Consider the following 15,959-nt stretch of genomic DNA (forward strand, 5'->3'; position numbering starts at 1 on the left):
ATAGCATTGTACACACTGTCCAAAGTCTTTGGCACAGAAAGGGATAAGACTGTCTTTTCTCCTCAATCTTTCCTCTCCATCAGTTAAATGCCTCATTTTGTGTACTTCAGTCCTGGAAGTGGTCTTTGCACAATGTGGGGAAAGTTTCTTTTTCTTACATGCTGCTGAAGAGGTGCTGTGAAATGTGTATCAAACATTTTCTGCCATGCAAAACGATTGCACATAAGGTTCGAACATCATTCCATCACTTTAGAGTGCTATTTTTAGTTGTATGCAGTAAATCCTACATCGCTGCCTGGGGAACTGATTAATAGCGACAAATTTTCTTGACTGTGCTTCACTCTTTGATAATTTCATGTTAAAACAACAGCTAACCTGAGGACCTCCTACAAAGGCTTCAAATGGGTGGTGGAATCATGGAGTGGTGGAATGGATGTGTATCAGGCAAATAAATATTCAGGAAAGGTACACTGTACAAATTACATAATGTGCTGTTTAAGTACACACAAAAATGCACACATTATTGCAAATACTGCTACTCATCTCTCTCAGCCACAGCGTGAGCGAAATCGCAGCGGCCATTTTTGCGCAGCGAATCCAAGCAATGCGGATCTGCACGTTCAAGAGAAAAGCCACATGCTCTCGTCTGAGGCTTTATACCAGCTTTCTGCCAAGACTATACTATGAAACAGCATTAACAAGAACATCGACAGCAATGACAAAAAGATCACAGCAGTTATGTGATAAGCTATTGCAACAGATTTGATGGCATTCTCTGCTAAAGACTCGTGGGCAAGCAACATCATACAGTCTTCTTTTTGGTTTGTTTGTTTCTTCCTTTTTCTTTCTTCCTACCAACTGTTGAAGCTTCTGCTACAGCTACATATCACAAGGACAATATGTGAATATAGAAGTTTTTTTTATCAGCAGCTTTCAGAAATTCAAGAAAAAACTAGACAGTATGGCGATAGATCCGGGACACTGCCTACAAAAATCTATCTCGAGGACTGATCATACATAATTATATACATGTGTACTGGTAAAATTTCATCTTACATGTATGAAATTGCATGAGGTTGAGGACAAACAAACAAACAGACAGAGACATGAGAGAAAAGTGGTTGGCATGGCAACGGGATGCTCTCATCATCATTGTCATCATCAGCAGATGTTATTTGACACTTGGCTACAGGCACGATCCTTAGCATCCGCCATCAGGCCCTCCCGCGACACGGAGCGGCCGTCCGCGAAGACCTCATCCCCGTCGTCCTCGCTGAAGGAGGGGTTCACCGGCCGCGGTGACACGGCGTAGTCCACGCTCGTTGACGACGAGCTGCCCGTCGAGGAGGAGCGGATCGGCCCTGGGAGGGACTCAGTGGAGTTGACACGCGACGATGATAGACGTGACTGGATGAGCTCCACCAATCTTCGGAATCTCCTCACAGGACCTGGATAAAGCCCAGACATTATCGTTGCAACAATTAATACCTAATATTTGACCGAATAACGGAAATGACTTGGCTCAAAACATTCAAGCCAAAGAGAGAGAAGAATTATTAAAAAAATGACATCGGCAAGAAGCGTGCAGTACTGTTGCAACTTGGAATATGTATTCACAAGCAAGCTTGTTGGCATCACCGTTGCCAAACCTAGAACCTTAACATCATTAAAAAAATGCTTGAAAAATACTGTTAGAGTCTCTACAGGGAACTACGAGCAGACAAGGTTATACTTGTTTACTGTATATGCCGTATATTTCGCAAGGTTTTTATTTTCACGAATTTTGCGAGTCCGGTGTTATTCGCGAAAAGACACACGAGAATAATGACTCTGATCCCGATATGAATGTGACGCACATGTATTCATGTCTCTCTTTGGTACAGTACTCCACAATCGCGAATTCAACCACTCGCGAAATCGTCGGGAAGTCCCGATTCACAAAAATTTAGACTCGCTACATATATGGCATATACAGTAATCAATGTCCATCATTATGGGCATCAGAAGACTTCCTGTCACAAAATTACATGAAAACAGGTGCATGCATGTGAGGCAGAGCCAAGTTTGTTTAACCCTAATGCTGTGTTTACACCATATTCCCGGCGGTCACGGCAGCCATATTTGCCCAAAACGTAGTGAGCCATGGGTAGATGAGACATTCTCCTGTTTTCCCCTCTTGTATTCTAGTCTTGTTCATTTCAGTCCTCGCCCCGGAAAACATATACACCTGTAGCTATCACAAGCTGTTTTCACGGCATCTGGTCAGGTTAGACTTGTTTTCACGGCGTCTGGTCAGGCTAGACTATCAATATTTTCCGCTGCGTCCCGCTACGAACTGCCTGCAACCCGTCTTGTAATGGCTTTGTATAATGTACGTGTCGTCATGTTTTGTTACGTTCATCTCCCATTCTAGTATGGCATACAAGTTTTATCATTAGCACCGGGACTGCCGTGGCAAATTTTTTTGACTGTTTAAAAATCTGACATGGCATCCACGGCAATCATGGCCTGTCACGTTTGCCTTTCCCATCTCAACACGTTGTTTCACGTCCAACCAGTTTTGTCCATGGTTGGCCTGAAAAGTGATTGCTGTGGCTGCTCAAAACACGATGTAAACACAGCATTACCATGTTGTGCTTGCTGCAGTGCTTTCTTTGCCATTAAGAACAGAAGTCTGCAAATTATATAACTTATGAACACAGATTACCTTATTCCCTCTATTGTGTTACCATGACCTTTATTGTTAGACTGAGGCACACAATGACATCTGAGTGGGTTTGCTACTCAACGACTCAGTCAGGCTTGCATGGATTACTGAATACTGATGAAAAAGACCTTCTAGAAGATACTGTTGCCATGGAGACAAGAAGTGATGCATTCTCACCTGAAAGCAGGAGAAAGTGGAGGATGTGGACGCAGTTCTCCTTGGAGGTATCCGCCCCTCCGTCCGGCATCAGAATCTCCACCTGGAACTTGATTGGCTTGGCAAAGACCGCACCCGACCCCGCCCGTTTGAACTCCGCCCTGAACGAGGTGGTCGACTGGACGCTATGGCTCATGTCTGGTATCTAGGGAGGTGAGAGGAGAATGGGAAAAGTACGCTAAAATTAAGTTCTTGTTATACTTAATCTTACCAAATATGTCATACCACTGTCTTTAGGAATAAACTTTCTCTTTTGTTTCCACTTTCCGACTTGCCTTGGTATTTCATTAACCCCAAAAGGGCGAGAGGCAAATCTGCCCCCTGCTACATTTCGCACGATAATTCTGTAGTGCGAGAAGTCCTCGTCAGGTTTTTAAACCTTTTTTTTTCTCAAGTCTCATGCAACTTTTGAGACAAAATTTGTGGCGTTGGTGCATACTGTTATGAAGCCCCCCCCCCCCCCCCCCCCCCCACCCCAATACTGTAGCATAGCCCCAAACCCAGGCTGAGTAGGGTAAGCATGAGTCAAGCTACAATGTACAATGTATCTCATCCTCCTTTTACTAACAAAGAGTACATGAAAATTGGCATTCAAAATGTTTATACTTATCAAACCAGAAATTTTTGAAGCCCTTCCCATTCATCTCTGTCTGACCACTATTGAAATATCCTAAGAGAGAGATAAAAATACTTTCTTGCTTTAAGATGTGAGTGACTATAATTTTTTCATGTAAGTTTTCTGAACTTTGTCAGGAATGAGAATGTGGGTTGAACATGAACCACTTTACCCCTCCAGGATAAATAAAAGTGGTGCCCATATTCAAGATTGAAAGTCTCCCCTTAAATAGGGGCAGAATAAAAGATCCAGTCCTACCGTAAGGAAAGCTTGAACCAGCTCAGCCTTGATGGATCCCAGCGACTTGTCCCTGACGGCTATCGATAACTCCTCGTCCACCCTGTCCGATGCCATGAAGCTGCTGAACCATGACTTCTTGGACATTCTGCAGCAGATGCAAATCAAAATAGATTACAATCATTCACCTAACCAAATGTGTCAGGCCTATGGCTTTTTCACACTTATTATTTTAGCGATGGACATTTCTTATCTCAAAGTTTGGTTCAGATATTTGTGACCCGCTACAACAAAAGGATCCTAAAGTCGCTGACGGGCAAGCCAATCATGGCCCAGAAAAATGCTATTTTCAGGCCTTTCCTTTGATCATTTAGCTTCGAAATTTCGGAAGATGGTAGAAGATACATTAGACTACAAAATTATGTTAAAAACAGAAATCCAAACGTTTAGACAGATTTTGGTGATCTGACTTCAAACTCGATTTTCTCAGCTCACCCGTCAGCGACTTTAGGATCCTTTTGTTGTAGCGGGTCACATTTATCATCTTCTGTGCAACTGGTCTGAATTAATATTTGATCCTCATAATGAATTGTAGAAAACAAAGCTTGAGCACTCAAGATTGGGATCTTAAACATTATCTTGAGAGGGAAAAATGCTTTGAGTAGGGGTGGTGACATACAGGCAAAGATTCTATATGTGACCGTGCACCACAAAACAAACAAAAAGTCGCACTCCTTGATTTTACGTAAGGAGTCTTAACAGGTGAAATGGGTCAACACAGTCAATCTTAAGTTTTTCATATTTTCTGAAAGAGCTATCTTTCTTCCACAATATTATTTAGTTTGGGATCATAACACGAATGGGAAAGTGTGTTTTCAGCAGTTTTTCTACAACCCCTTTTTGGGGGAGAGTACAAGAATGATCAGGTATGTATTAGAGGCCCCTTTTCATTTCTTAAAATCGTTTGTACTCTCTTCTAATAACTATTGAAAGGATAATAAAATTGTATTGAATAAATTGATGACGGCTATCCCAGCAGAGTTAGAGCATGATATGAAACTGGTCTTGAGTGGGATTGTTATGATCGTGATCTCCAAACCATTCATGCAAAAAAAAAGGAAGAATGACACAATAGCATTCAAATAATTGCTGTTTGGTTATCCATCCAGCTCTGCATGTACAATGTATGTGGAATTTCATCATTATCACATACCTGCCAACTCTGAGACTTAATAAATCTGAACAAATAAAGAAAAATTATTCAAAAATCTGAACTTTCATAAATTTCATATACTGTACTATTAACAGATATTTCCAAAAATCAGAACACAATGAAATTAAAGCATTTTCGTTCAGTGAAAAATCTGAATATTCAGATTGAAATTGAACAGTTGGCAGGTATGTAATCATCATCTTATATTGATCGGGGGGGGGGGGGGGGGGGGGGGGGGAGGGTAGATATGTAGCTATATAAACATAAAAACATAATTCATGCAGAGTACAATGAAAGATGCAAGGAGTCTCAGGGACAGGGGCATTGGATGGACTGTCTCTTCACTGAATGGGGCAGAGATGCTCCCGTGACATCTTGTTCATCTTTTCGACAATATGTGACCGTGCATCACAAAACAAACAAAAATCGCATGCACTGATCTTGTGTGAGGATTTACATAGGCTAGGAGAGCCCATTTGAATTGAGTTATACATCATTTTAAAGCTTAAAGTCTTCTCTTTCAGAATCTGCTCTTAATTAAGAATTCATGTCTGGCGACTTTTTGTTGGTTTTGTAATGCAGGGTCACATATTATGATGTCAAAGTTCAAGTGTCCCTCTCAAAACTACAACGACAGAAAGCTGGGAATGAGACAGACGCTTGCATCCGTTCTTTTGATCTTTTGATGGTGTAGCATTACAGAATAAAGAACAAGACCCGATGACAAACACTTTCACATAAGTATGCATTTTACACTGGCAAATCTTGGCTTCTCGCAAAATTCACATAAATTTTATGCATGCGACAATTTCTGATTGTACGGTAAGCTGACGGATGGCGCACTCACTCTGGTGAGTTGTCTGGCGTGAGGGAGAGTTCGTCCGGTTCGGCCGGTTGCATCTTGCGCCGGTGGAAGCGGGGCGAGCCGAGGATGGAGTTCTTGAGGCTGTTGAGGCGCGCCCTCCAGGGCGTGGACTGCTGCTGCTGCTGGGAGGAGGTGGCGGTGGGGCTGGCAGGGGGTGTACTACCACCACCGGAGCCTGTGGAGACCAGACTGCTACCGGAGTGCTGCCGACACACCTGCCGCGGGCTGTGGGTGGGTGATGCCAGGGGGCTGCTGGTGACACTCCTAGACCTGCAGGGTGGGGCACAGAGGGGTGCATTAGATCCCATCAAACTGGTCTTTGACCCCATTTCCACAAAGTTTATGGTGTTGAAGTAAAAATCATTGTTTTGAAGTACACACTGTAGTTATAAAATCTTCATGGTAGCACCATATAGATTTGAAACCCGGAAATATGTTCTGCTGTTTTCTCCGCATGGCTGTTCCCTTAATTTTCCATGGTATCGTGTCATAAGGCCTCTCACTGAATTCATCATTCTTATTGACATTACTCTAAAGGATTAATCACAAGAGAACAGGCTGGAGTAACATTTGAACGTGGCAGCAACACTAGTGTACATGTAGTTCAAAGCTCATCTCTCGTGATGGTGCTAGAAGACATTCATCGGCAAAAATTTGTGTCCCAAATGTAAAGTAAATCAACCCAAAGGCAGAAATTTGCTAACTTTGCTTCATGACACATGATAACAGATATTTCTCCTTCATCATCAATTGACCACTTGCAAATTGTCTATAAATTCCAATTCACACAAACTATTTTGCTAGGGGTGAAATGTGCTGTATACAATAAATAAAAAAAGATAGGAGAGATACAAATTGGAGATCTAATCTCCTTTTACCAGTTGAGGATGAACTGATTTTCCTACAACACGCAATTCACATAGACACCTGCCCGAGTTTACTCGGGACTAGTCTTAAACAGGTTCACCACTGGTAGCAGCGACATTTGATGCATATATGTATGTGTAGGTCATTTGTTTCACAAAACATCCTTCCATATAAAAATTTTGTAATAAAGCCTGAAATATAAGGAGATATCACTATTTTTCTCCATAAACCATAACTGTAGACGGTTTATTCTAGAAACAATTTTATACCCCCCCCCCCCAGATCTCGGCCGTCGATCGCGCAATTGCCATGAAATTTGGCACGCGCATTGCCTGTGGCGTAATCTACCAAGTTATACAAAAAGAAATGGAAATTTTCGTCAAAATAATTGATTATGCTAATATATGCATAAAATCATACATTTTGCTCTAAATCAGAAATTAAAGCTCCTAGAATCCTAATTTTTGGTGAAAACATTCTTTGTAGCATTCCTAACAATGTACTTGAAGAACAAATTTGGTATCAAAATCAATTTCTTATGTATTTTATTGTTTTATGAATTTCTTATGTATTTCTCTGTTTTTTCGACCTTTCGTTTTATCATTTTTTTCTGCAAAATTTATGACAGAACCTATATCAAGCATAATCATGCTAAAATTAATTAGTTTCAGCCTATAAAAGTGAAAATAATCAGATCTTTATGAATATGAAGAGAAAACTCCATTTGCATAGACTTTATACACAAAATAACGTTTTTGAGCCATTTTCGATCTGACAGGCATGTATAAAACGTTATGCAGTGTCGTAACGGTATGCATGATTTTTGCGAAAATGGTGTCAAAAGATGCGCGAGACTTGAAAGTAAAAAGTCAGCGAACGGCGCGGTCAAAAAATTTCGCGTGGTGGAGAAGTCTCGAAAAATGTCGAGGGGGGGGTGATTCAACCCCCCCCCCCCCCCCCCCCCCCGGCCTTTTTAGGGTTAAAACTATGTGTACTTTGAAGCACTAAAGCTGGGTTTTTGTTTCATCTGCAAATGTTAAATAATGCTTTTAACCCCCTGAGGACAGGCTGATTTTGCTACAACAGGCATTTCCCACAGACATCAGCCTGAGTATACTTGGGAATAGCCTTCAGCGGATTAAGGAGAGATGGGCTCACCCTGAGTTGTGATGGGACATGGCACGCCTGGCTGGTGACATGGATCCATCTCGAGGCATATCAAAGGACTTCCTCTCTGATCTCCTCCGGTGGTAGGAGTCCACTCTCTTCCTGGGCGGGTCCGCTGCTCGAGAGAGATGGGCAACCATTAGCACCCGCATCATTTTTTATTCAGTTATTTTTTTTTGTGCTGCAGCAATACAGGTATGATTAACAGTGTACATCATATCATCAAGGAAATGACACACCAATCAGTGACTAGATAAACGTGATCACATGACAGCAGACCATTTGTAAAGTTTCCCCACGAGCAGATTGTTAATCATTATGTAGAGAAAGCATAAACTGCCCAAAAGTACCATATTTCTACTCGTCTTTGAAGTTGACGCAGCACTGAAAAAGGAGTAGGCCCTACGCAACAGCATATAAAGCAATTATGCAAGATGTTTGTGCGCTTGTGAATTATAACAAGATTTTGAGCACTAGTAGCAAGCGTTTGCACACTCACGAAGCGCTTGGGCAACAGATGAGACAATATATGGTGTATCATTGAGCAGCCAGTAACAACGGTAGCCTATGGGGAAATAATCTATTGGCCTATGCATTTCGTTCAATATGCTCTCATTTTGTACAGAAAAATGAGAAGACAACAATATGTTGTCCACTCAATATATAGATGATAATGCATTATGTTGTTACTACAGTCCTTAAACCTTGCCAGTCATGAGAAAGGAGCTTTTAAAGACTTTATGAAAAGAACACTGTAGAAAATATTATCACCTGGCAGGTCGGCCTTACAATTCATTTTTTGCACAACTTAAATTCAATAACACAAAAGGTTAAAATCTTCAGCTCTTGTTTAATATAGCGATGACATTTTCACAATGACAAATTGTTGTGTATAAACATACATAAGCTTTGGTTTCTCTCTCTCTCTCTCTCTCCCTCTCTCTCTCCCTCTCTCTCTTTCTCCAGTTTTCACTACTAAATACATCTTCTGTCTGAAAAGGTAAATATTATGTTTAATAGAAATGATGACATTTACATACAATATAGATTTCTCATATTTCTGGAATGACACAATACATTGTTACACTCAAATGTCAGCCACAGAGGAGACGACTGAGCTAGAATGACATGCTTGTCGTCATGGTAACATTTCAGTCATGGTGAAGTCTTGGAAATATTTGCATCCTTACTACCAAGAAAAGTTGATGGAGACAGAAAATTCCAAGGTTAAAATTTTATGCAACCATAATTATGTACTTGAGAAAATGTTTCATTCCTCATGACATGTATGTATCTTATTTGCATACAAAATTAAATAACTGAACATAATCCTCCTGCCAAATGTGTTGCCAATTTAAGGAAGTTTTCAATTCAACAGGTATTTGAAGGTTTTTGATATTTCAAATAAACAGTAGGATATTACAAAATTAGGACACAAATGAAATCCATTCATTTATTTTTTCAATCATATGAAATACTGGTATGAAATAATAGAAATCAAAACAGAAAGTTACAGCTGCAAACAACCAGCCACGTTTATGGTTAAAAAGCTTCACAAGTTCCTGCATCATGGGACACATGAACCAACAAGGACTGGAAACTCACCAGAATCTGATCTTGTCCTGTATTCCAGCTCATCTTCAAAGCTGGGTTTTCTCTGTTTTCTGTCTAATAGCAGTGAGTATATCACCTTCTCTGAATTGTGGCTGAAAGATAGAGAGAAAAATATTATATATAATATATAATGATGATGGATTCCAATCAAACAATCAGCTGAAAGCTATCACGTGATCAGATTTTAGTATTTTTGCCGAAAGGTCCAACTTTACTTTTCATCACGTGCTGGTACATTAATGACCACGACTTCAAAGTGCTGGATTGCCTACATATTACAAAGATATTGTAATAGTTAGTGTGTGTGGTTCAGTAAAGTTCGGAGCTGGTGCCTGCCTTTTTGAAATCTTCCCACAATGGCTACTGTCGAATTCAAATTGTGTCACCCATTCTATAAAACAAATAATGCACATCACTTGGTCAGGCTCAGGGGGGATACATTCATAATTTGTACTCAACTGACACTCTCTGTGTGATATGATTATATTATTTGTCACTGTACAGTACTATCAATAAGGCATTAGGCTCTTGTAAAGACATGGCCATTATAGGAAAGTCACAATGTCACCATAGCATACACTACAGAATCACTCAATAAAACATGGATGGTTTTTCCCCATCAACGAACTGTGAACACAAAGCAATTCTCGGTATCACCAATGCCTACGTAGGTGCCATGCGCAGAGCAGCGTTGTAGATGCATTATGGGATGGAATAGCTCAGGTGACAAACTTGCCCCAGTTTGGCTGCACATGCACTCAGATCACGCTCTGTCTTTTCCAGAGGTATTTTTTGTTGAAGATTTCTCGCTTTCCATCATGTGACTAGCACATTGAAGCCCTGCAGTAGTGAACCATGACTCAAGTGACTGCAAATCAGTAAAACTTAGAAACTTTCAACTCTTTAAAGCTGAATTATAGCCAAGAAAAAAAGGGGTAACAACAGAAAAGCAGACAAATAACTCCAGTGGATCGTATGGAACTGCGACTCGCGTGAGACAACCAGAAGCAAACAAGGGCACCAAGGAATCCCACAGTGCAGCTGTGACAGAGCTCTTCAGCAATACTGAGAATTGCTTTGACTGTACACTATTTATCACGGTCTTCGCTAATGGAGTTAGCCTCCCCGGAGAGTCTTACTGGGGTGAGAGAAGATCCTCAGGAGCTTCTGTTTGTCTTTGAAGCAGCCGAGTGAAGCCATGCTGGCGATGACATCGGGATCAATGTCTTCGTCGCCGAGGATGGGAGGTATCTGGGATGGATGATGACAAGAAGATTTTAGACCTTTTTTTTTTTCAAATTCAAATGAATTTGTTAGGAATTTTCTGTATCGAATGTATATTACACATAAAATACAGTCATTTCTTTTTGTTTACAAGACAATAGAACATACAGTGTGTACATCCGAATATAAAACTGAGATATGCGTGTACAGATTGAAGAAAAGAATAAGAGAACACATCAATTGGGAACCACTCAGGATAAAGTGAATCATTATGATCTGACTGTTATGGCACATGTACTGGGAGTGTGAATGCAGAAGACTGTCGTTAAATAAGCACATAGCTTGCAGACTGTCGTCAAATAAGCATATACCTCAGTCTACATATTATCTGTGGTAAGCTTCAAACCATGAATACAGTCAGGCAAGGAGAGATTTGGCCCTTTCTCCCCTGCAAAGTTTTTCTCTAACCCCACAAGTTACTCATCTCCCCCCCCCCCCCCCCCCCCCCCAATTTAGTTCCATCAACTTCAAGGGGTCAAGTTTGGCCCTGGGTACTACTCTCATTAGCTTGCTAAAAAGATTCATCTGATTGGAATATCAACTGGTTGAAAGTTCATTTTGTCACAATCAGTTACAAATTACCTTTGCTTGATGAGACTTTCGCCGACTAGATCTGTAGGCTTCTTCAGACCGAACGCTGTGCGAGAGACTTCCCACTCCATAAAACAACAAGGGAAAACCTTCAACCGAGACCTGGGGCAATACTCACTTTCCTCAATATACGATCCCATTTTCTCAGATCGGCGTGCGCCAGCTACGTCGGCTAGTGGAAGTCTCTCTCGCAGAGATCGATCTGAAGAAGCCTACAGATCTAGTAGGCAAAAGTCTCATCAAGCAAAGGTAATTTGCAACAGATTGTGACAAAATGAACTTTCAACCTGTTCTCATTAGCTGTTGTTTAAAGTGAGCTCTCCACATCATTAGTCCAGGACTATCTTGTACTGCACTGATTTGGAAGGCCATATCAAACAATTTCTAGTACCCCCAGGCCATCGATACTACATTGTATGTGGTACCTATGGCAGGTTGTTCTGTGCAAACCTGGGGCCCCTTTCAATATCAGTGACAACTGCCACATTTCTAAGACAAATTTTCTCTCAGCCAATCAGTTGCAAGGATTCAGTAGCTTGTCACATCTATGAAAACTTGTCACTGGTAACAAGTTTTATGAAATGGGGCCCTGGTCCCATGTTTTATCAAACATACCAATTTGTATGTTTTCAGAGCATGCCTTGGTGAGGTATTTTAGTAATTGAAAAAAAATAGATACTAGATAATTATGGTTGTTTTTTCATGAAACATGAATTTCAGTTCACTGATGAAATATTACTGTGAAAATGTTCAAGGGAGTAGAGTGGTGTCAGTTATAAAACTAAAGCTCTACCACAGTACGTAAGCTGACCCAGGAGTTTTTGTGTTTTTTGTGTAATTTGCATATTAAATCAAACTCTAGGATCTTACCTTAATGTGATGCTTCTTGGGAAGATCTGACTCGGGTTGGTTGTCATTCCTCGTCCCTCTGGAATCATATGACACAAAGATAAAAAAACAAAATCAAAATGAAACAGAAAGCACTTCACTAGGGCTGAATTAACGGACAACAAAATCACCATCTAAACATACGACCACACATATCATTTCCTCACATGCTATAAACAGTTCTAACACACACACAACGTTTTGCGTTATTACAGTTTTTAAGGGTTCTGCAGTCTAAAACGATCTACTTCATGGGGTTTCTTATCATCCATTTCTACATGATAGCATACTCTTACAAGAAAAAAAGGAATAAAAAAGTAAGATTTTTTGAATAGATAAACACGTATGGAAACATTATGTTCCATGATGGCTAAGTACATACTGTATGTACAGTGTATGAGGCATGACAGAGCTTACCTAATGCATTTTCATCTGCAAAGTTCTTAAGAATTTGATTTCTGCCATTCCTCCTATATCACACAATTATCTACTCATTGGGGCCAGAACATAATAGAAATGTGCAGTTATTTCAAAGACATAAAACACTGTACAATGATACTTACAGTACAAACCAAGGATGCCTCTGTATTTGTGACAGCTGTAAAGAATCAAAGAAAGGAAAGAGACTCAGAACAACAAAATAATTGAAGATGTTTCATGGATCACATTCAACATCCAGAGATTACAGATATGCAATCACAAAACATGCATACAAATAACCTAATATATTACTCTTCACCAGCTGGGAAACATAACACACATTGTAAAATTATGATGCACTTTAAATTGCATTTCTGCGGTGACAGCATTAAACATTCCACTTCTGATGCTAGCTCACTTCTATCTTTCTGATAGTGGAAAGCATGTCAAGTATTCACAGAAAAAAAAAAAATGGTGCTGACCTGGAGGTGTAGCTTTACACAAAGTATGACCCATAGAGATGCATACCATTTTAACAAACGATTTGGCACTCCGTAAGCCCGGCTGTCATCATACTCAGGTTACGCAATTTGAAGCACCATCATCAGTTCTTAAGATGTACAGTACACACTGCTATCATGGCGGCCACATTTCAGCAGTCGGCAATGAAGATCCCAATTCACCCTTGTTATGATGCGTTTAACGTAATTCCAATTACAATAATTTTCTTTTCAAAATCCTTTCTTCTAAAAAACTCTTGTATAATTCTGGACTTGGTAATTTAGAAAGGGATCAGTTTAATCCACAAACTTGGCTCATTATTACTGTTGTATTGTCGTCTGTGGACTGATAATGTATAGACTGTAGTGGTACTGATGCACATGGATGCACTGCCTATGCCATTACTGTAGCACGGGGCATTTTATCATGACACTGTTTGCTAACACATATGCTGTACACGTATCATAATTAGAGAGAGAAGAAAATAACACCTGATATGTTTCCCTTTATTTTTCACTATCCTAAGATCATTAAGACACCACAAAATCTTCCTGCATAAAGGATTTAAAAACTTCCTTCACCTATTTTTGGGAAACCCAGGGTACAGCACTAAAAAGAAAATAATGAACAAAATGGTAAATTTGTAGTTCATACCCCAGGGTACTGAATGCAGCATATGATCTTATACCAATGCACGACCTACATTATTCTGTAATTGATGGTACTGAAAGGAATTTGCATAGTATGTGTACAGGCGAGTTGGTTAGTTTTGCCAGCCCACACACATCACCCCAATACTCACCGTCAGCCGCTTGTCTGCATTGACCTCCACCATGCCCCGCAGGAGGTTCTGGCAGTCAGGCGGGACGAAGTGCGGAATGTGAAACACCCCCCTCTTTACCTTCTCCAGCAGGTTACGCAGGTTGTCATCGTCAAATGGCAGCGCCCCCTGGTGGCGAAACGCATTTAAAGATTTGATTCAGAGTAGCGAGTTTACTGTAAAACCAGAAATTCTCGCATGCACGAAACTTTTTTCTAATTTTGAGAAGGGTCAAGATTTGTGAAAGTAAAATATGCACAAAACTTTTTCTCTACACAATGCACTGAATGCTAGAGGCAATTTGATCACACAAAGTTTCATGCCGCAAAATAAAAAAGGCCATCAGCTTCACTTCAGGAAAATGTCATGCCGTGAATGTTTATGGTTTTACAGTATGCTGGATAATGTTACAGAACTAACTGTGAAAAGGATGCCAACCTCGTAAACAGCATTGCAGTATTCTGAGGGCTAAAAATACATGGTGCAGTGGCGGATCCAGAGGGGGGTGCAGCCGGCGCACGCCCCCCTTTATTTTTTGTTAAAAACAAAAGAAATAAAAAGAAAAAAAAATGAAATGAAACCCGGAAGTGGCACCAGAAACATTAGTTGCGCCCCCCCCCCCCCCCCCTACAGAATTCCTGGATCTGCCCCTGTGGTGGGAAGAGTATCATTTACCTTCACTGCAACAGACAAGTGTAGGATTACACTTTTGAAATTAAACAGGATTTTCCCTGAAACCTGCATTTCTTTATGTTGACCAAAAAAAAAAAAAAGATTAAGTACAAAAAAGATACTGCAAAAAAAACATTAAGCTGGCGTCTCTCCTGTAACTCAATAGGCTCCGTAATGTGATTAGTGTTGCTATGAGTTTCTAACGCCACCTGTATGATTAGTAAAATGTAACATTATGATACTGAGCTCTGACGTTTGCAGGTGTCATTGAATTAGTGACTCTAAATAGGATAGCTTGCACTTAAATGGAAACTTCTTGTCTTTTCTCATTTCCAATCCATCTTCTTGGGTCTGACGTCAAGAAAAAATACCACCTCACATGAAACACACAAATGAGTGTCTGATGTGAATTGAGAGCTTCAGGGAAGCAAGACCAACAATGATCCAAATATAGCTGCCCTCGCAAAACACAAGAAGAAGAGAGGAAGGTGCTGTCTTAAAATTCACTCTCTTTAAAAATGTACAATGCAGAATCCCTATAGATTCTGCCACAGATTAAGCCTTAACATGCTACAAAATATAAAGTGAGTTCCTAGCCGGTGCTCGGATGCTATTAAATCCTCCAGTGCAATATTTACCGTAAAACATATATTTTTGCATACATTTGAATTTTGCAAATCTTGCGAGAGTCAAGATTTTTTAAATTAAAATGCACGCTAAAGTTCTTGTCTACACTATATGCATAGAATTCCAGTGGCCATGCCCTAAATTTTCATGCCGCAAAAAAAGGCCGTTGGCTCCAATTTGCGAAAATTTGATGCCTTGAATATTTTTTTATTCATACAGTATTCAAAGACTTTAAGTTTAAAAAGAAAAAAAAACCTATACAGAGCACTACGGCAAAAGTTTTAGGAAGTGGATCAGTTATTTGTTATCTACCAATCATGTTGTAATGGACCATCAATAGAATCAATGGGACTTTCTGCATATATCGCACCATACAGTTGCTTTGTCAGAAATGATGAAAAAAAAATCAAAAACTTGAAATAAAATGATATACTTACAACAAGAAGGGCGTAGAGAATAACACCAGCACTCCACACGTCTGCCTTCCTTCCATCGTACTTTTCACCCTGCATGGAAGGAGAAAAATCAAAATGCAAAAGAAAAGAATGATGCAATATTAAAAGCAGCACAGAAAGGGAGGTTTTATATAATACAAACCAACTTGCCCACTTGCCCCTGGTGACCAAAACTTTACTCTTGGGCAAGTAATAATGA

At 40.2% G+C, this 15,959-nt stretch overlaps 1 protein-coding gene across 1 annotated transcript in view; it reads right to left on the reverse strand.

The window, feature by feature from the left end:
* Positions 1-414: 414 nt before the first annotated feature.
* The window catches only part of LOC139708458 (serine/threonine-protein kinase BRSK2-like), a 112,239-nt gene continuing 96,694 nt past the window's right edge, over positions 415-15,959 (reverse strand). Inside the window, 12 exon segments of the mRNA XM_071620411.1 lie at positions 415-1,448; positions 2,885-3,068; positions 3,798-3,924; positions 5,837-6,124; positions 7,880-8,003; positions 9,494-9,594; positions 10,642-10,660; positions 10,663-10,753; positions 12,248-12,305; positions 12,829-12,863; positions 13,989-14,135; positions 15,743-15,811. Of these exon segments, the coding sequence (XP_071476512.1) occupies positions 1,162-1,448; positions 2,885-3,068; positions 3,798-3,924; positions 5,837-6,124; positions 7,880-8,003; positions 9,494-9,594; positions 10,642-10,660; positions 10,663-10,753; positions 12,248-12,305; positions 12,829-12,863; positions 13,989-14,135; positions 15,743-15,811 (1,530 nt within the window). The 3' untranslated portion in view covers positions 415-1,161.

This window comes from Diadema antillarum, unplaced genomic scaffold (assembly GCF_040938485.1).
Source record: "Diadema antillarum isolate AM-2024a unplaced genomic scaffold, OU_Dant_1.0 seq00001338_RagTag, whole genome shotgun sequence".
Taxonomy (NCBI): Eukaryota; Metazoa; Echinodermata; class Echinoidea; order Diadematoida; family Diadematidae; genus Diadema; species Diadema antillarum.